The sequence below is a fragment of the Crinia signifera genome, chromosome 19 (assembly GCF_055691185.1).
Source record: "Crinia signifera chromosome 19, ASM5569118v1, whole genome shotgun sequence".
Lineage (NCBI taxonomy): Eukaryota > Metazoa > Chordata > Amphibia > Anura > Myobatrachidae > Crinia > Crinia signifera.
In genome coordinates this window covers 62319340-62341814 of record NC_139226.1, presented here as the reverse complement: position 1 = coordinate 62341814, position 22475 = coordinate 62319340, and the positions used below count along the sequence as shown (strand labels likewise).

The following is a 22475-nucleotide window of genomic DNA, read 5'->3' as shown; positions in this document are numbered from 1 at the left end:
TCTGGCAAAGGATAAAAACTGTCGCTCAGACACGGTACTGTAGTTGAACCTGTTTTATTTAAACAATTTGAAAGTTTTTGTCCATTTTCCTGGCTTTGTGAGCACATTTGTGATTGTCCTTTGCGCCTATCCAGTACCATATTTTTTTTATGCCATCCAAACAGCTAGTTGGATGGTTGGAGGAAAGTTGGTCTGATGTGTGGCTAGCATTAGAATACATTCATACTCAATGACGCAATGAAATCAGGTGTGGTGTTGTTCCTTCGTCACCTGTTTCCCAGATAGTCAATTCTTTTTTTTTCAGATCATCAATCAAGGCAAATTGAACCTTGATGTATTTTACATTTATAAGTGAAATTTCCCCCAAAACGGGTTCAAGGTGCACACCACTGGGTCCAGAGGTACCTTGTCGCCAAAATTGGCGGCTCTGAGTGCCACGGTGTCTCTGCAATGTGACAGACACTCGCACACACACACACTCTAAATTATTATGTAGCTTTTTATAGTGCACATATATTCTGCATCAGTTTACAGAGAATATTTAGTCCCGGCCTCAGTGGAGCTTACAGTAAATACCTTGTATTACCTTACACAAACAATATACTGTTTCGGCGCTGAATAGGGTCAGCCAATACACTAAATCCAGGTATTATCAGCCTGGTATCACAGAAGTATACAATAAAAAAGGTTTTTAGTGTAGCGCCCCTCAAGTGGAATCGATTATTGTATTAGTTCAAATGGAAACCATACCGTCTCCTTGCAGGATGTTCATGTCCATCAAAAGAAGGTACAAAAGCACCGGCTCACAATGTTCATTCAAAATATAGAATCAGGACCATGAAAAGAGAAAAGATTCAAAAAAGTGGTCTCAGTCTTTGAAATGTTACATATATTCTAGCTGGAATTGGGGAATATACGGGATCCTCCTATAAACCCGGGTGTCTTCTTTAATCAATTTAAGGAACACCTCGTGCAGTAAATGAAAGTATGTGCTCACATGTATGCTTACATATGCATATCGGGGGATACACTTATCAAGGTATCTTTAGGGTATCACACTCTTTCTTGCACGTTATTCGTGTCCATCCAAAAGGGGTTAACAAATTGGGCTCCCTATGTTCAATCGAGGACGTGGTTAATCAGGGCCCTCCAATCTGTCTTCACAGCTACCTCTCTCCAAATCCAGCAAATCTGAAAATGACCATCACTTTGTGTTAAGGAGGCCTCTAGTGGTCACTGCCGGCACCTCACGTGTCTATCTGCAGTTACTACACAGCGGCCCACAGCGTCACGACCACTTTCCCTCCGCCATCTGCTCAGATGGCGGAGGGAAAGCTAGAATATATGTAACATTTCAAAGACTGAGACCACTTTTTTGAATCTTTTCTCTTTTCATGGTCCTGATTCTATATTTTGAATGAACATTGTGAGACGGTGCTTTTGTACCTTCTTTTGATGGACATGAACATCCTGCAAGGAGACGGTATGGTTTCCATTTGAACTAATACAATAATCGATCCCACTTGAGGGGCGCTACACTAAAAAACTTTTTTATTGTATACCTTGTATTACCTAACAAATTACCCTTTCTAATCATAACTAAATGAATGACCATAACAAATGAAACCGTTTACCATTTAAATTAACCCTTCTTTAAGTAAAACTATATAGAATTGAAATTAGGACTCAGTGGGGTGGCAGGGAGCGGGAACAGGGTGCTTCCTACCCGTCTTTACTTCAGGGAGACAGGCAGGGGATATGGGCAGCGAGCAGGAGACAGCTGCAGGGTTTCCGGAGTGGTCTGCGGAGTGGGGCTAAAATGTGGCCTACAAATCACCGAGTTTTATGGCATGGGCGCAGGGCCAAGTGATGTCAGCTTTGTCCCCGCTTCTCCTGACTTGTTGCCTCTCTGGGCTTCTCTCAGAGAGGTGAAATTAAAAGTGGGCAAGTGTGGGACAGTTAGGGCCATGGTTAAAATCAAACCCATGACTTCAGTGCTGTGAGTCAGTAATGCTAACCATTACACCGTCCGTGCTGCCCAAAAGCATTGACTACAGGATTCCTACAGCCTCAAACAATGGGTATACAGTGGGCCAGATTCTCTAAGCTTCAAAAGTGATAAAATGGAGTGATAAACAGCCAGCCAATCAGCTCCTGCCTGACATTATTCAAACACAGTCTGTGACATGGCAGGTAGGAGCTGATTGGCTAGCTGTTTATCACTCTCCATTTTATCACTTTTGAAGCTTAGAGAATCTGGCCCACTGTACCATAGAATGCTATACATTCTACATAGCTTCCTGTTAGACAGCCATACCAGTACATGAAGCAGAGACAGGCAGGGAGACGCTGCCCAGCTGCCGTGATACTGGGACGCACGTGCGTGTGAGACGCACGTGCATCCCAGTCTCTATCTGGTGAGCGCCGGCCAAAAATGAGCCCTGCTACATCTGTACAACTTTATCAAAACATAAACTTGGCACTCCCATAATTTGCATGCTGCCAATTATCTGCCGATCAATTATCGGATTAAGCATCATCACACTTCCAGTAATCTGTTTTGATTCTAGAATGATTAACTATTACTTCCACAGTCCCACTTTTTAACCTTTACTTACTTATTTTGTCATCATTAAAGCCACACTACCAGCTCAATGACAGAACATTCAGTTTTCACAGTAAAATGAGGGGTTTGTAGGTGATGTGACTGAATACATGATGTGTGGAGAAAAATATGGGATATGGTCACTAGGTCTACAAGCATAAGGTCAACATGCATGAAGGTCGACATGACTGAAAGTTGATATGGTTTAGGTCAACATGGGGAAGGTCGACAGTGTTTTTCACTTTATTTTGAGCTGACATGTGCCGACAGGCGGTACTTCATGCTGTACCATCCACTAGGGTGCGGTGGGAGAACAAAATAGTGTGCCGAATATAGCGTAGCGAGGCGCCGTGCCCAAAGCATGTCGCCTGTGTCGACATTGGTGTCCAAAAAAAGTGAAAAACCCCATTTCAACCTTTTGACTGTCGACCTTCCCCATGTTGACCTAATGTTTGTGTCAACCTAATGACCTTGTCGACCTAACCCAAGTACACCTTCCCGCATGTCAACTTTCAGTCATGTCGCCCTTCATGCATGTCAACCTAGTGGTGTTGACCTAATGCTTTTCAACCTAGTTTGTGTCTATCCAATGATCCATACCCAAAAATATATGCTTCTTCTGGGGCTAATGCTGAGGTGGAAGCAAAGGTAACAAAACAAAGAAAAAATTTGTAACTGGACAAAGCATATTGCTATGCAAGGGGTGTACTCCTACTTGTATTACCTAACAAATTACCCTTTCTAACCATAACTAAATTAATGACAAATAAACAAATGAAACCGTTTACCATTTAAATGAACCCTTCTTTAAGTAAAACGATATATCATTGAAATTATGACATGGACAAGTAACAGATTGAATAAAAAGCTGTGACCTTTTAAGCCAATTAGAAATAACCTACAAGGATAAAAGGTGGTCAGAAGGCTCTGCAATCTTTGTTCTAGACTTGTTCGTTGCACCAAGCCCTAGGGAAGTATTTTCCAAGCTCAGAGTACTAATAGGAGTGCCCTGGGTTGGCGTTCCAGGACCCTCTCAGCCATGCCGCCAGCTCGCCATGGCGATGTTTCTGGCGGAGCTGGAGGCATGGCGCGAGCGCCTAACTCCGCACGGTGGCAGGGAACGGGGACAGGGTGCTTCCCTGCCCCTCTTTACTTCAGGGAGACAGGCAGGGGATGGGCAGTGAACAGGGTATATGGATAGTGAGCAGGGTTTCTCGGCGAATGGGTAGGGGACGGTGCATGGCGATAGAATCAGGAGGAGCCGCACTAATGAGAGCGTCTCCGTCTGTATTGCCAATGTATTAGGAAAAAATCAGTGCTTGTGACTTTTACTCATAAGCTTTATGGACAAACAGAAGTGAATCCTATACCAAATCACATCACTAACCCTATGGGATCCAGATAAACACAATTTATTTAATGGATAGATAAACGAGTGAACCCTTCAACCAGCGCTTGTATGAGAATAGAATGATTACTTCCCTTCAATGATCATAGGGTGACTCCTTCCTTGTTTGTCAATAATGTGTCACAGCCTCAAAACGATGTACCATGTAAAAACAAGGTTAGAGGATCATCGCATAACACAGTATTTTTAATTGACACATATAAAATCATACATCAACACAAAATCCAAGCATAAAAATTGAGCATAAAGTGACGTAGTGCATAAAGCCAATGAGGTGTAATTACCGGATGGTAATGAACTGTGATGTTACAACAGTTCAAATAGGCCTGGCTTGGTGCCAATATGGATCCCGGGTCACATACAGGAACAGCCAGTCCGTGGGTAATAGCCTCAGTGGATGAACGCCCGTCACTTCCACCGACACGTTTCGGACCCTCAGCTGGGTCCTTTTTCAAGGTGAGTGCTCAAACCATATTCCCCCATCATATTTATAGGTGCAAGTGTCCAATCCCTTACAGTATTTCACCCGCGAAATCGCGGGTGTACTTGAAGTTACTTCCGGGTGTACTCAAACCGGAAGTGCGCTCCTGCGTCACTTCCGGTCACGGGGGCACCGCATCATAGATCCGTATCACCGTGATCTCCACCTCCATACATGTCTCAGTGGATCAGGTGATTGTATTGTCCGGATCATGTGACCGCATCAAGTCACATGAGCGCAAGTCTATGTAATATTTGCGGAAGTCCCTTGAATTATTGGCAAACGTTTTGCCCTTATTTCGTATGCAAGTATATAAGCTAATATAAATATAAAAACAGGAAAAGATAGTTAAAAACATCGTAGCAGCATCATAGAGTTAACGTCATTACAAAATAAATACAGTAAAAATCAATCAATTATAAAAACCATTTCAACTCAAAATTACTTATTACTTCTTTTATGGGCTTAAAGTTTGTGGAGGGAAATTGCAGGAGAAGAGATCTCAGCACTCAGCTAGCCAAAGCTGAGATGCAGCTGATCTATAATTATAACACCTTAAAACCCAATGGGATAAATGCTGATTTTTGAGTTGAAACTGAGAGGTGAAACCAGAATAAGTGGTACTGAGAATTAATAAACATCGAAACAACCAGAGGCCATTGAATCAATGAGTTTAATATGTAAATACATCCCACCTCACGCAGAGATGCGGTAAAAACCCCGTTTTCGGGGTTTCTACCGCATCTCTATATGCTATATTGTGCCTCCGCAGTGTCAGCGCTGCGGAGGGAATCGCCAGCAAAAGCTGGCAAATCCCTGCAGAAGCCTATGGGCTTCTTACCGCAGCGCTGTTTGAGGGATCCGTCACGGATCCCTCCCAGCGTGCCCTGCGGCCGGCGCCGGGGTCTGCGCATGCGCAGATGGACTCCCGGGTCACAGACCCGGAAGTCCAGCACCGGCACCGCATCGCAAGGGACAGCTCTTACCGCAAGAGCTGTCCCTTGCGTTAATAACGGCATATGTTACAGCATATGCCGTTATTAAAAATGCGATGTCCGGCGAAGGGGGGCCGCGGATGTTATAACATCCCGCCCACAGCACCTATTTGGCTCTGGATCCTTCATCTTTGTGTTTAGTGGAAAAGCTCTGGGATGTTATTTAGTTTACAGGGGAGATGGCTCAAACCTATGAGAGAGATAAAGTTTAGAAGTTTCTATACCTAGTCATCTTCTAGTTGATCTTTTATCTAGCATAGTTGTTTATTTATAAAAAAAATTGGAAGACGTTGATTTTTTGCTCTGGGCCACTTCCAAATGTCTCTCTAAAGAATTAATACATCTCCTACATACCTCCCAACATCATAATCATCCCAAAGAGGACTCCTTGGTGCATTGAAGCCTTGCCCCCCTTCCAAAAAAGGTGGCATTGGTTTGCTTCCCATTTGCCATCACTACCTACCCTCCCTGAATGTCTGATAGTCTCCTAAAATCGGGTCTCCCTCCTGGCCCCCCGGAAAGGTGGGCAACCCTCCCAGATACCGGCATTTGCCCACAGCTGTGTTAATTTCACGCAATTTGCAGCTTTTGTGGGGAAGGGCAGGGCTAAAGATGCAAATTGTGTCATTTAGCCTCACTCCCTCTTCGAAGACCTGTGAATTGTGGGATTTGTAGTACTGGGTGCTTGATGATTTCTATGCCAGGCCCCGCCCCCGAGGTGCTGCTGAATGTAGGCAGCTGTGCCCCTGTCTCAAGGGTGTAACTACCATAGGTGCAGGGAGTGCAGCTTCTATGGGGCCCAGAGCTAAAGGGGAGCCTGTCTTTTTCTGTCCTATGTTGTTGTTTTTTTATGAGTTATTTTTTTCATTAGACGGTACATGAGGCCCTTACATATGTTGCTATGGGGCCCCCAAATGACTAGTTACGCTCCTGCCCTGTCCCTCTGTTTCCCATCAGTAGAGGCTGTGCTACATTCTCTAGTTTCATGACTTTACATTTACACTTTTTTGCACAATCTGCCCTTTAAGTGGTTTCCGTTTTCCTACAAATGTAGATGCGAAGCTAGTTTGTGGTGATGTCTCCAAACACTGGAAAGAATGTACATTGAAGTCAGCAAGGCAGGCAGTAAAAGTGCTGTGGTCACTGTAGTTCCATTCTGTCACTAGGTGCATGTGCCAAAAAATGTATTGTGTGTGTGTGTGTGTGTGTGTGTGTGTGTGTGTGTGTACATACAGTATATCTCATTTGATAGAGATATACTATATAATTGTGTGTAGATGTACCTCCCTGTCATATATCTGTTAGTGCATGATTTCTTTATCTTGGAAGAATTTGGGAATATACCAGACATACCCAGGGCAACCGAGAGGGGTGGGTACTAATTACCCAGGCCAGGGCTTGCTGGAGGGGCCCGGCAGGGGCCCTGGTCTGACCCATCCCTTCATGCTGAGCCTGCACATGCTGTAGGTGTGCTGCTGCTGAGTTTAGAGTTTTCTTTCACTCCTCTAAACATTTTGGGGGCATGGCTTAAGCACGGTAGGTGGCCACACCTCCCACACTTAGGCCACACCCCAGAATTTTACCGGGGCCCGGCATTTCTCTTGGCTGCCCTGGACATACCAGGAGACTAGATAAACATACATTTAGTATGTACATTATAGGTGCACTTTAGAATTAGGAACATCTCCAAAGATATAAGCGCATAGAGATGGATTAGAATGCATAGTGGGGGAAAAAAAACATTATCTATGTGTTTTTACATTTGATGGCATGTGTGTGATAATACTTATTAATATTGGAATATACAAGTGGGCAATGCCAGCATGTTGACCATGTGTTCTCTCTTCTAAGAGATACAGCTTTGCTTGCTGTTAGCAGGATACATTGTGGCACTAAGACAAGTCAAACCGAGGATCTGCGCTTTGGCAAGTGAAGAAAGGAGCTCTTATGGGGCCTACACACAGGGTGATTTCAGCCCATTATCTAAACGATTTGACGAAGTCCCTTAAAAAAATAACCAAGGGGCCAATTAGACAGACTGTTAGCCTAGTACGAGGCTTCACCAAGAAGCATGTTATATTATGAAACTTGCCATTCTCGCAAGCAATGCCATCTGCTAAACATTGTGCATACCTCCCTAATTGTCCCGATTTTAGCAGGACTGTCTTCCTATTTGGACACTAAAATACTATTCTGTCCTGTGGGTGGGGGGAAAGTTGATCACTGAATAGATGCCATGTGGAAAGGTGAGCCGAGGGGCTGCTCAGAGCGCTGGGCATGCCCCAAACTGACAATGGTAAGGTTTTTTTTTTTTTTTTTTGGTAAGGTCATGCCCCCTTCACACAAGGCCTTGCCCTCCACATAAGGCATCAACCCCTTTTTGGGCACAGGTGAGCCAGGTCCCTCATTGAAAACTTTAAAAGTTGGGAGATATGCATTGTGTCATCTTGAAGGTGTCCCTTTTTATTGTCTTAGAATTGTTTTAGAACGTTGTTTAGAAGGACAGAGTCTCACATTTTTGATTTGCACTGCAAGTCCGTTCTCTACAGATTTCATTGTATGAGATACCAATACTTAGAGCGAGAGATACAAATTCAGATTGCCCTACTTAGGATACAAGTAAATAACGTAAATCACCCTCTGAGCATAAACCCCAGTTACTGGACTTGGCTGTGATGGGGTGAGAAACACTTGAAGGAGATAGTGCCATGTGTATTATAGGAAAGGTACGTGACCGTATAGCTGTGGCTACAAGCCTTTGTTATTATAAACTCCTGCAGCTTGATTACTGTTAAAAACAACAATTAGGCTGTCTGATGGGAGGTTGAATAACATTTTTAGGCCAACATTTCTACATGCAATACTTGTACTGTACATTAAGCAAACTTAATTTCAAATATCTCTGTCATTTGCTTCACAGATGACTGGAGAAGATGGACACAGGTGAGCACTGAGAGTGGTGCAAAACACTAAGCACAGCAGCCTGGATCCTCCCTCTTAAAGAGTGCAGCTGTCCAAGTTCATTAGCTTGACGATGGTCACACTTCGTTGGAATTGCTTCCATCGCTGCTTCTGCTCATCATCCATCCTTGCAGCCATGAGCTCACAGGCTGCCCAGCTCTCCTACCACTATAAGTCATTCTGTGGAGATTATGAAAGGGTAGAGACTGCACTCGAGAGGCTGGAGGCCAGTGGCTACTACTGGAGCACCCTCTCAGGTGCTGAAGCCAAAAAACTGTTATCAGACCAACCAATTGGGTCCTTTCTCATCCGTGACTCTTCAGACCACCACCACCTGTTTACCCTTAGTCTTCGCACATCTGCTGGGATTACCAACCTACGCATTAAACTTGAGGGAACGTCTTTCTATCTTGAGACAGTGGCTGGGGCAGAAAATCCACCAACCTTTCCATGTGTGGTGAAGCTGGTTGAACATTATATGCGTTTAACGGCAGCTGGAGAGTCTGACTGTAATCTGTGCTACATTGAAGGGAAGGAACAGCCTGTTCCTCTTATGCTTACTCAACCACTAAATTGTAAAGTGGTGTCACTACAGTATTTGTGCAAAAGGACAGTGGTGGCCAACATGCCAGCAGAAGCATCTGGCTCTGATGGGAACTTGGAGGAACTTCCTGTTTCTAAGATGCTTCGGAATGCCTTTCAAAGCTAGATATGTCTAATTTAAGACAAACAAAAAAAATCATTACAGACTGTAAAATACCCTTAGGTAGTCTCTGAAATAAAATGCTTACAGGATCTTTGGTCTATGTTTAGTTAAATTGAAGTATGAAGTCATACAGAAAAGTGAACATGAAATTAACTTATTAGTTCATTTCTTAAAGATAAAATTAGTTCATTTCAAAGATAAAAAAGAAATAAGCCTGCTGGAGATAATAGATTATTTCCTTACATGGAGTTTACCTACAGTAGGAGCAAGTTTCATCTTTGGCCATGGCTAGCCATGGCTATTCTATTGTTCTCAGCTGCGATACGTATTGTATTGCAGCTGAGAACAATAGAATAGCCATGGACAAAGGAGCAAAGCTGAAACTTGCTCCTACTGTACATGAAACCCTTTTTTTGTAATTCGTCTGACATTCAACTTCTATGTATTGTTACATTGTGTTAATTTATCTGCACTTCACAAATGTAGTCCAATAAGGAGCAAAACAGTGAGGGGTATTAGGGACAGTATCTATAAGTAATCTCACTTAGAAGACAATACACCATATTTTATGTTTTGAAATATCCTTTCCACACATTCATATATGAAAAGCTATTTATCATTGTTCTATATTAATTGATGTCAAATGACTTAGAGTATAACGCATAATCCTATTACATTCCTGTATACTTCCCGATATACTCTCAAACAGGCCCAGTCATGCCCCGATATGTGCATGCTAATATAATTTCTCGCAAGTTAGTTCTCCTTCTTGTGATAAGTCACATGTCTTTTGGGATCTTTGACACAAATCTTAAATTAGACACAGCTGCGCTGATGCAGAGGTGAACCCAAGTCCATTTTCAAAGTGTAGCTTCTGTGTCTTTGCACTGTGCACACTGCGGAGCATAAACATATTTACGGGTAGTCCAGAATCGTAAGCAATTCAGTCGCATACCCACTTGTGACCAAATTGGCATAACTGATTTCTAATGGGGTGTTTGCTCATTTATGCAAATGTATATCTGCTGGCTTTCAGCTCGGTCTGATGAGAGTGCACTCTGTTAATGAAAGCTGGGAAAGTTTATGAATGGGGCCAATTCGGTTGCAGAAATGCCTATGATTTTGTATTGAGATGCAGTTTGTAACACTCACAGATATGTAATTCTGCGTTTCCCCGCCATATATAAGTGCGCTTTTCAGGGAGGTTTAATGAATGCTGTTTCCAGCATTTTAAGTATTTCAAAATAAGGGTCATTTATAACTTGCAGAAGTTGATCTTGCTGGTGCCATGGTCCTTTTTTGTGTAACTATGCCCAATTTTACAGGGCAGCATATTTTGCAGGCCAGGATGACAGCGTCTGAAGTGGCACATTGGTGCCATGATGTTTCCAGCTACTTTGAGCTGTTGGAGACCAAGGGGGTCATTTTACTAAAGGTTGATTTTTTTTAACTCATGATGTTGTAGTACATGTTAGATGTAGACCCTGAAAACACAACTTTTAAAATCAACCTTTTTATTTACCCACCATAGGGCATATGTAATGGGTTCCAAGTTTGCCGGAGGTGCTAGATACTAAAGCAGCAATCACTTCCAATGCAAAAGCATACCTTGTAAATGATTGCTGCTTATAAAAGATTGTCCGGCATCCTGCACCTTCCGATTACATAAGCATCTTCAATCTGCATTCAGGATTGTCCATTTGTAGATGTCATTCAAACAATGTAATACACAATTTCAGACCCTCAAAAGGATATATACAGTAGTAAAGACCTCTCATTGTACCCACATAGTCATGTTTTATTTAAAATGGATATTCCTGAAATGCTAGTTTTCAGAACTGTTCCAAACTCCTGCAAATTTCGGCTCTGGCAGTTGCAATGACTATACATATACCATACTGTATTCCCAACTGTCCTCACGCGACTGTCCTGCTGTCCCACCCATTGGCAGAAGTGTCATGTTTTGAAGGGAGTGCAGTTGGGAGGTTCCTCTGGCAGCGAATAGATGCCGTGTGCATGCGCACAGCGTATATTCATGGGACACCGGAACTGGTGGTATAGCCAGCTGCTCACTGAGGGCTGGGCATGCCCCAACATTGGAGAAATAGGGGGTGAGACTCATTTGCGGCATTCCCATGAGGCCACGCCCTTTTGCAGGGTCACACACGTGATCTGCTTAATTTGATTAGACTGTTGGTGGCTATGCATATGCACACTTTCTGCAGCTTGTAAATGACTTTCAGTATCTGTAAACTACTTGGGAATGTAGAAACCGCTCTTAGCTGAACAAGTATCAAGACTTCTTTAATAAATTGCAAACGTAACACTTGGCCCTATTCAAGAGAGTCAGCAAAGGCCTAGTGAATTATAACAAAAGTAATGACTTTCTGTTTGTATGTTATTAGCATTTGCACATTTTAGTAATTAGATTTATTGCTAGGTTACACCATTGATTCCATAATGGTCCCAAGATAGGCCTTTGTTGAAGGGGCATACTGTATAACTTATCTACACTACAGTTGCATTCAACATAATATCATGGCAAATTGCTGCTGTGGCTCCAGCCTACCACAACTGTATCATTATGCACAACAGAAAATATCCTTTAAATAAGCCTTTTTTTTTTATTAATTGAAAAAAAAAAACATTTTCTGAGTGGTTAATAATTAATATATATGCCCAGATGTGCGTATGCACACAGGGGCTGTCTAGCTGCTCGGGGAGCACTGGACACCCCCCAAAATGATGAAAATGGGAAAATATTAGCCAACACCCCTGCCACCTAAGGCCATAACCACCCCTCATGTGGCTCAACCCCCTTTTCAGCCTGGGCACAGCTATGGGGTGGCAAGTCCCATTTCAAAGACCAACAAAGTTAATAGGTATGCAAATTTAGGTACTTGTATCCTAGCACGGCGCTCATCGGGTCCCATCGCATACCTTAACTTAAGGTATGCGATGGGATCCGACCGACCCGATTTCGGTCTTTTTTTGAGGTTTCCCGACAAATGTAAAATCGGGTCCATCGCATGCCATTATAATGGCATGCGATGCGACCGACCCGATTTTACATTGTAAGCATTGTATGTAATGTTAAATTCCTATGTAAAATCGGGTCCATTGTATGCCATTATAATGGCATACACTGGGGCAGATGTATTAAGCCTGGCGAAGAGATAAACTGGAGATAAAGTAGAAGGAGATAACATACCAGCCAATCAGCTGTGTTTGAAATATGACAGTTGGGATTTGATTGGCTGGTGCGTTATCTCCTTCCACTTTATCTCCAGTTTATCTCCTCGCCAGGCTTAATACATCTGCCCCAATGCGACCAATGCGATGGACCCGATTTTACATAGGAACCAATGTTAAATGACCCCCCATACCCAATTTTTGATTGTATACCCACCCTGATGGGTAATTTGTATGTCAAATGCCACCCCATTGTTAACATCACCCCACGATGTATGCCAACCTGAAGCATGGCGGTACGCGTCCTCTGACCTTTTCATACCCCCACTATCCACGTCGGCGTGGAGCTGATTTTATATAGTGTGGCGAGCGCAGCGAGCGGACACGTAACACCTGTGAAGTAATGCGCGGCCCTACGCTGCGCTCGCCACGCTTCAGGCTCGGTGGCTCGCTGCGCTCGCCACACTATATAAAATCGACTCCACGCCGACGTGGATAGTGGGGGTATGAAAAGGTCAGAGGACACGTACTGCTGCCGCTCGCAGCGCTCGCCACGCTTCGGGTTCACATTGATCGTGGCGTTAACAATGGGGAGGCATACAATGAAAAATGGGGTCTGGGGGGCATTTAACATTGGGGCCAATGTAAGATCGGGTCTCAGGGACTATTTAACATTGGTTTCAATGTAAAAAATCGGCTCGGTCGGGTCAATCGGATCGCATGCAATTAAAATCGGTGGCGCCGTGCTAGGAAACAAGTACCCAAATTTATTATCCTCATAATTAAAAATACCCATTAATTTGTTTATGCTGGCAGACATATCTCACCCAAACACCCAATACACACAAGAAGTGCCACTATATAGAAAAAAGGTTTGTTTGGTAAGTGGATGAAAAATCTGCAATTTGTCACCAGTGTTTCCTGGGCTTTTATGCTTGCTCCCCAAACCAAATTTACAAATGGCTGCAAATTCACTCCAATATATTCAACACTTTTCATATATACTAATTTATTCTTTAATCATATTTTGAGGTCACATATCCCGACAAAATTATTATTTTTATGATTAGCCACAGGATGACCTAGGAATCCTCTTTACATAATGAGCAGTATTCACTGCCCTGATGGCGAGTTATCGACGGAAACTCGCCATCGGTGTATTGAACTTACTCCCCTGATACGAGGTTCACTCGCCGTTTTCACCTCCACCTCTTCTCTGAGGCGAGGTGGAAACAGCGAGTATGGTCATTAAAATGGTGAGTCTCACCACAAAATGCGTCAGACTCGCTGCATTTGCGACGAACATTGCAGTTTAAGGGGATCCTTGCCAGCCTCTCATGGTGAGGATTTGGCCCTTACATTGAATACACAAGGGGGTTTGACAGAACGGATGGCAAGGAAAAGCCATCCTTGTTGTACAAACCATTTCGGCCGACAGCATAATACCGCTCAAAGGCAACGCACACAACTACTGTACCAATTAACATGTCTTACCTAAGTGGTACTGACCAGAGCACTGTAACAAAAATCTTCAGTCTTATTAATGTCCACCTGATGCTTCAGAATATTGTTTATTGTTGCTTTTTTTTTTTTAAGGTTTTTTTATTTTTTATTATTATTATTATTATTATTAAATATGTTGCATTAATGATATTCTAATAATCTGTGAATTCTAGGGAATTAACGTACACAACAGCATTAATACAGTATTCATTATTTTTTACTTGCTATCCTATTGGAGAAAAGCGCTATAAAAATAAAATTATTATTGTTATTTTTATTATTCTAAACAATATTTGGAAACTGTTATTTAACATTAAAATTGTGTTCATTCACACACATTTCCAGTATTTTGTCCTAACACATTAATGTCTGTGAAAATGAGACTTAATTCTGAAATATAATAAATTGATATCAGAACATCCATCACCACATGTTAAAAAGCTCCATATTTGGATTTTTGAGATAAAAAAAAAAAAAAAATCTATATATATATACAGATGGAGCAGGTCTCATCTTGGCAGGGGATGGCGCTCGCATCGCCAGCCGCCATCCCCCGCCAGCGCCATGGCGAGAAGGGGACGCGCGCGCGTCCCCTTCCGACGGCGCTTCCATCCGTTCCCCCGGGTCCACGCCGGCTTGCCGGCGGCAACCCGGGGTCCCCGCCGCCTGCCCGCACCCCCCCCTAACCCTGTCCGTCTTCCTGAGGCGGAGACGGACAGGGTTTCCGTCACGCTGGCGACAGAGACTGAGACGCGCGTGAGACGCACGCGCGTCTCAGTATATTCGCTGTCGAGGCTGCTGGCGGGTCGCCAGCGGGGACGTTCTGGCGATCCGCCAGCCAGGATGGGAAGTGCCCCATCTGTATGTATATATATATATATATATATATATATATATATATATATATATATATATATATATCTCAAACATAGCGGCGGCACTCGTCAAATAATAGGAAACCGAAGCAAGAGCTGCAACGTTTCGATGTTTAATGATACATCGTCTTCAGGCAAATGTTACATTACAAAAAGCTCACCTTATATCCCCACATAAAAGCACATGCGTCCGGCATCCTGGATCAGCGGCGGGAGGCAGGCGCACACCTGGTGACGTCATCCGGCTCAACCACACGTTGTCCTGGAAACCAGGTCAACGCTAACACCCGTTTATAAACAATAATGCACCTAAGGCAGATACAAGATAACCATCTATGTGTACATGGATACTGTCAATGTAATGCAATACAATTAGACAATAATACATAAGGGTATATATAGACAATAGTTACTGATACACGGGCAACTGACAGAAAGCATAATATAAAGAAAGATACAAGTACATGATACAAACCATCTACAGAATAGCATCAGAATGCACATATCTATGCATACACGGCAGGCTCAGCATATGGGGCTGACACCCTATAAAAATGAGTGTAAGCCCAAATATTCATTGATCCCCTGTGGTGCTAATGTATCCAGACGGAATATCCATCTGGATTCGGTTTGCAGTAATTTCAATGAGCGATTGCTACCCCTGATATTAAATGGCACATGATCGATGATCATGTACCGTAATGTGGCAAGACTATGCCCAGCAGACCTAAAGTGCCGGGCGACCGGCTGATCACTCTGTCCAGTGGCGATAGCATTCTGTATCGCATGGCGATGGGCTGCCATTCGTACCCGCAGGGTACAATCGGTTTTACCGATATAGCTAAGACCACATGGACAGGTGATCATGTAGACCACATGACTCGTGGCACAGGTCACCCTATGTCTGATCTGGTACCGTTTGCCGCTGTAGCGGTGGTGAAAACTATCACCCACCACCAACGTGCAGCAAGTGGTACATTTGAGGCAGCGAAAGCAACCATTCTTCCTTCCCAGGAAGGAAGCACCGGTACTGTCGTCATTTTGAGAAATGTCGGCATGCATCACCCAGTCCCGGATATTCCGCCCCCTGGTGTAGCAGGGCATGATTCTAGTGGAATTAAGGCCAAGTTCAGGGTCAGATTGTACAATTGGACACAATTTTTTGCATGTTTTATTAACGGCCAAACTGGACACATTAAAATGATTCACCCAGGGTAATTTTTTGGGACCAGTCGACTTGATCTTTTTGACCAGCAATTGTTGTCGAGAAATGGCCATAACTCTAGTTTTAGCAGCTTCAAGAAGGTCAACAGCATAACCCCTGTCCTTAAATTTAGATGTCATTTTATTGATCTGAGTGATGGCTTCAGCATCGCTGCTACAGATTCGCCGTGCCCACAAAAATTGCGAGAACGGCAATCCATCTTTAAGTGGCCTGGGATGAAAGCTGGATGAATGCAAGATAGTGTTACGGTCAGTGCTTTTCTGGAATAAAGTAGTGTGAAATATGCCATCTCTTAAAGAGACAGCAACATCCAAATAATTGACTGTCCGGTCGTCAATACAGTAGGTGAGCTTAATGGGGCTATCAGATTTATTGTGCCTATCGATGAAATGAATAAATCGTTCTTTAACCCCAGACCACAATAAAGACATCATCGATGTATCGAATGAAAAATTTCACACATCCCTCAGCCAAGGGATTGTCAAAGAAAATATCTCGTTCGGCACACATCATATAGGTGTTGGCGAACGATGGGGCCACATTGGACCCCATCGCACACCCAGACACCTGGAGGAAGAACTTTTTATCAAACAGAAAATAATTAGACGTCAAAATCATTAACAATAGGACACAAATCAGAGAAACATCAGGTCCCTTGTAGGCAGGGTGCCCAGTAATAAGGTCACGTACGGCTTGTATACCACCATCATTTGATATTACCGTGTACAAGCTGCTAATATCGATGCTGCATAACATGCAGTCAGGAGGAATATCAACAATAGCAGCAAGCTTATTCAAAAATGAGGTGGTGTCAACCAGATGATGTTCATAGTTAACAATACACGGTTGCAGTAATGTATTGATATATACAGCACAGTTCTGGAACAGAGACCCCCGGGCGGCAATGATAGGGCGACCCGGAGGGTGCTCTAAGCTCTGATGAACCTTGGGTAGGCTATAAATTAGGGTAAAAACAGGGTGTTGGGGTACCAACGCTGATGCAAGTTCCCTATCAATCAGCCCCTCATTGACCGCCAGGGACAACCTCTGCTCCAAGCACTGTTTAAAGGATGCTGTCGGATCACAATCAAGGGCCCGATATACATTGGTATCAGACAACTGACGCTGTAATTCAGCCCTATAATCACCAACATTTTGAACAACAATCGCCCCACCTTTGTCGGCGGGACGGATCACAATATCATCTGAATTACCTGCCATCCCTTTAGGGAGACGCCCGCGGACACAGTGAGGAAACGCCGTAGGAAGTACACTCGACGAGGGGGCCAATGCACGAGGACGCGGCCGGGGCAAGCGAGGGAGACCTCCTCTTCCCAGGAACCGGTAATTAACTTATCCTCCCACTTGCTTTCCCCTGATGAGACTAATGTTTTAGGACGTGGACTTTCCTTTGTGCCCACCTGTCAATTCAAACCCTTTGACTGGGAAATCGAAAAATTTTGTTTGAATCGTCAGCTGGGGCTTCACGAACATTTCCATCGTGCCCCTTCACCCACTCAGGACACTGTGATTCCTCCGCAGTTACGTAGATTATTGAGTAAGTCCACTTTTGAACCTAACTCTTCTAATATGTCTATAAAGACTTTTTCCCGTATGCTGGACTCTGACGTACATAAGCAAATTGCTATTGGGTCATCCAAGAAGGTATATAATAATTTACCCAATAAAGAATTTTTGGCTTTACGTGCATTATCTACTTATAGTGATATTGTGATCCGTCCCGCCGACAAAGGCGGGGCGGTTGTTGTTCAAAATGTTGGTGATTATAGGGCTGAATTACAGCGTCAGTTGTCTGATACCAATGTATATCGGGCCCTCGATTGTGATCCGATGGCATCCTTTAAACAGTGCTTGGAGCAGAGGTTGTCCCTGGCGGTCAATGAGGGGCTGATTGATAGGGAACTTGCATCAGCGTTGGTACCCCAACACCCTGTTGTTCCCCTAATTTATAGCCTACCCAAGGTTCATAAGAGCTTAGAGCACCCTCCGGGTCGCCCTATCATTGCCGCCCGGCGGTCCCTGTTCCAGAACTGTGCTGTATATATCGATACATCACTGCAACCGTGTATTGTTAACTATGAACATCATCTGGTTGACACCACCTCATTTTTGAATAAGCTTGCTGCTATTGTTGATATTCCTCCTGACTGCATGTTATGCAGCATCGATATTAGCAGCTTGTACACGGTAATACCAAATGATGGTGGTATACAAGCCGTACGTGACCTTATTACTGGGCACCCTGCCTACAAGGGACCCGATGTTTCTCTGATTTGTGTCCTATTGTTGATGATTTTGACGTCTAATTATTTTCTGTTTCATAAAAAGTTCTTCCTCCAGGTGTCTGGGTGTGCGGTGGGGTCCAATGTGGCCCCATCGTACGCCAACACCTATATGATGTGTGCCGAACGAGAGATTTTCTTTGACAATCCCTTGGCTGAGGGATGTGTGAAATTTTTCGTTTGATACATCGATGATGTCTTTTTATTGTGGTCTGGGGGTAAAGAACGATTTATTCATTTCATCGATAGTCACAATAAATCTGATAGCCCCATTAAGCTCACCTACTGTATTGACGACCGGACAGTCAATTATTTGGATGTTGCTGTCTCTTTAAGAGATGGCATATTTCACACTACTTTATTCCAGAAAAGCACTGACCATAACACTATCTTGCATTCATCCAGCTTTCATCCCAGGCCACTTAAAGATGGATTGCCGTTCTCGCAATTTTTGCGGGCACGGCGAATCTGTAGCAGCGATGCTGAAGCAATCACTCAGATCAATAAAATGACATCTAAATTTAAGGACAGGGGTTATGCTGTTAGCCTTCTTGAAGCTGCTAAAACTAGAGTTATGGCCATTTCTCGACAACAATTGCTGGTCAAAAAGATCAAGTCGACTGGTCCCAAAAAATTACCCTGGGTGAATCATTTTAATGTGTCCAGTTTGGCCGTTAATAAAACATGCAAAAAATTGTGTCCAATTGTACAATCTGACCCTGAACTTGGCCTTAATTGCACTAGAATCATGCCCTGCTACACCAGGGTGCGGAATATCCGGGACTGGGTGATGCATGCCGACATTTCTCAAAATGTCGACAGTACCGGTGCTTCCTTCCTGGGAAGGAAGAATGGTTGCTTTCGCTGCCTCAAATGTACCACTTGCAGCTCATTGGTGGTGGGTGATAGTTTTCACCACCCCTACAGCAGCAAACGGTACATTACACTACATTACATTAGCACCACGGGGGCTCAATGAATATTTGGGCTTACACTCATTTTTATAGGGTGTCAGCCCCATATGCTGAGCCTGCCGTGTATGCATAGATATGTGCATTCTGATGCTATTCTGTAGATGGTTTGTATCATGTACTTGTATCTTTCTTTATAGTATGCTTTCTGTCAGTTGCCCGTGTATCAGTAACTATTTTCTATCTATTGTCTATCTATACCCTTATGTATTATTGTCTAATTGTATTGCATGACATTGACTGTATCCATGTGTAAACATAGATGGTTATCTTGTATCTGCCTTAGGTGCATTATTGTTTTTAAACGGGTGTTAGCGTCGTGGTTGAGGCGGATGAGGTCACCAGGTGTGCGCCTGCCTCCCGCCGCTGATCCAGGAGGCCGGACGCACGTGCTTTTATGTGGGGATATAAGGTGAGCTTTTTGTAATGTAACATTTGCCTGAAGACGATGTATCACTAAACATCGAAACGTTGCAGCTCTTGCTTCTGTTTCCTATTATTTGACGAGTGCCGCCACTACGTTTGTTGTGTTGGGGATTCCGGTCCCAGGGTCTCCTTCGGAAGGCACCGCCATCTACACCTTCTTGTACTGGAGTGCTGCCCTTCTCCAACGTATATATATATATATAATGTCAATACTTGCGCTAAATGAAAGGGTAAGGGGGAATGGATGTGGCTGCACCTATAATAAATTCCTCCAGTTAGTGAGGGAGAAGGAAACAAAATGGGTATAGAATTATCAGAGGGCGCACTGGATTAATGTGGTACCACCAAGATATTCATGAGGTATATAGGTGTATACCTTTTTACAATGATTTTAAAAAGATAATAAGTATGTAAACATTTTAATAACAATTGTAATATAAACAGTTCAAGGTAGAGTTTGCTGAATGTGTGATCTTTAGCACATTCTCATGATTTCAAACAAAGAAGTTGTTTAAAGATAACCAACGCGTTTCATCTAACAACTCCCTCAAAGTTAAAGGAGTAAAGCAAAAACAGGACATTCTGGTATTAACTCAGGATGTCAGATAATACTGTTTGAGACAGATAATAAAATTCATATAATCATATATCTCAGGTGAAAAATGGACCAGTTTTTAAAATGTCAGAAAGTAGAAATATTCTTTCACTACAACAGCAGGATTAGCAGGTCTGCCTTAAAATGGGCTCTCCTGTCCTTCACATCCACCAATTTGAGAGATGTCCTTTTTTCGCTTTATCCCTGATGGAGTCGTCAGACTAAACGCGTTGGGTATCTCGCTAAAACAACTTCCTTGTATGAAAACATGTGCTAAATATCAGATATACAGCAAACTCAACCTTGAACTGTTTATATTAAAGTTGTTATTAAAATGTTGGGTACTGCACTCTATGTAACATGCAACACCCTTTTACAGTGTATGAGCCATCACTGCAGACAAGGCAGTCTCTGGGAGCAGCACGCATATCCCGGACCCCTGGAGAGGTTGAAATAGGGGGCGAGACGCTTAGCAACGGTCTCTCACATAAAGCCAAGCCCCCCATCCTGCAAAGGCACACTCCTTTATTAGTGTGTGCCACACTGGGTGTGGAAGGACTAAGGGCCTTATTCTGCTTGGTGCGGTCCGTTCCGAATTCTTTTGGAGGGCGCATTTTAGCCACCTGCGCATGCGTAGGCAACGCAATGCGCATGTGCAACATAGTGTCTCCGCACTCGTTCTCACCAATACCGTCCAGAAATGTGCACCGAATTGACTCGGGAAATATGGGCGTAATATGGGCGTCATGCGGCCGTACACAAGGGAGCGGTTTCAAAGTGGGCAAAACTGGGCATAAATTTGGGCGTACACGTTGGAGTGCATTCGGACAGGACACCGACTGCAAGTGAACCAACTCGCATGAAATATGCGGTGTCCATAAGCACGTTTCAGTTTGCGGAGACCACTTGTTCATGCGCTAGGCATTCGGTTCGCCCAAATAGTATGCCCGCACCTGAAGCACTCTCAGCTAACCACAATACAATCCACTCCTCTACTCATTAGTGATTAATTACACTCTTTTCACAGGTTCAATTGGAACCACTAAGACAGGTAAAGGGGCAACAATGAATTAATACCACTTAACATGATGTAAGGGTTAATCTAAAGTGCTAGTAATGTGTTTAAGTATCAATTAGGAATTAATTGATTACATTTAAAAATAATCCATTTTTTATGAGGTTGGCTAATTGCATAAGTGTGTCATGTTGCAGATGCATGAGTTCCGAATAGAGTAGTGAGGTTTGCGGAAATACACCGAATCGGTGCGTACGGCCAGCTTCCCGTCCGTTCGGACGCTGTAAGACTGTGCACAATCTTTGTGTTCCCACCGGACACGCACATTTGGATGTAGTCTGAAGACACTCCCTCTTCTTAGAGAGTCCGTCCGAACGGATGCGGATGACCTGTGGGCGTGTGTTCTTAGAATGTCCGCACAGCGTGGTGTTCGGTCATTTACGAAAGAATTCGGGAAGGGACCGTTGCAAGCAGAAAAAGGCCCTAAGTGAAGCCGCTACACATCTGTAATAAAGTCTCAGTGTTTCAAAGATAATATGTTGCATGGTTATTTTTGGTACTTGTTTCCTAGCACAGCGCCAACGATTTTAATCTTATGCCATCGTTTTGATCGCTTCGCATGTGACCCGATCTCATGCGATGCGATCAGATCCGATTTTTTTAATTGTACAGGCACCCTGATGGGTGATTACTATGTTAAATGCACCCACATTCTTAACGCCACCCCCACTATGAACGCCAACCCGAAGCATGGCGAGCGCAGCGGTACGCGTCCTCCGACCTTTTCATACCCCCACTATCCACGTCGGCGTGGAGTTGATTTTATATAGTGTGCGAGCGCAGCGGATTACTTCACATGGATTCTGCGTGCGCTCGCCACACTATATAAACTCAACTCCACGCCGACGTGGATAGCGGGGGTATGAAAAGGTCGGAGAATGCGTACCACCGCCCCTCACGGGCTCGCTGCGCTCGCCACGCTTCGGGTTGGCGTTGATAGCGGGGGTGGTGTTAAGAATGGGGATGCATTTAACATAGTAATTTCCCATCAGGGTGCGTGTACAATTAAAAATTGCATCGCATACCATTATAATGGCCTGCGATGCGACATTAAAATTGTACAGTTCGGCTCTTAGGACCCGAAAATCGGGTCCCATCGCATACCTTAATTAGTGGTATGCGATTGCATACGATGGGCGCCATGCTAGGAAACA

General features: G+C 43.7%; 1 protein-coding gene across 1 annotated transcript in view; it reads left to right on the top strand.

The window, feature by feature from the left end:
• Positions 1 to 9245, top strand: part of LOC146042603 (suppressor of cytokine signaling 3-like) — a 70925-nt gene extending 61680 nt beyond the window's left edge. The window contains exon 2 of the mRNA XM_083162680.1: positions 8410 to 9245. Coding sequence (XP_083018806.1) covers positions 8524 to 9159 — 636 coding nt within the window. The 5' untranslated portion in view covers positions 8410 to 8523 and the 3' untranslated portion in view covers positions 9160 to 9245. The remainder of the gene's footprint in view (positions 1 to 8409) is intronic.
• Positions 9246 to 22475: the final 13230 nt, after the last annotated feature.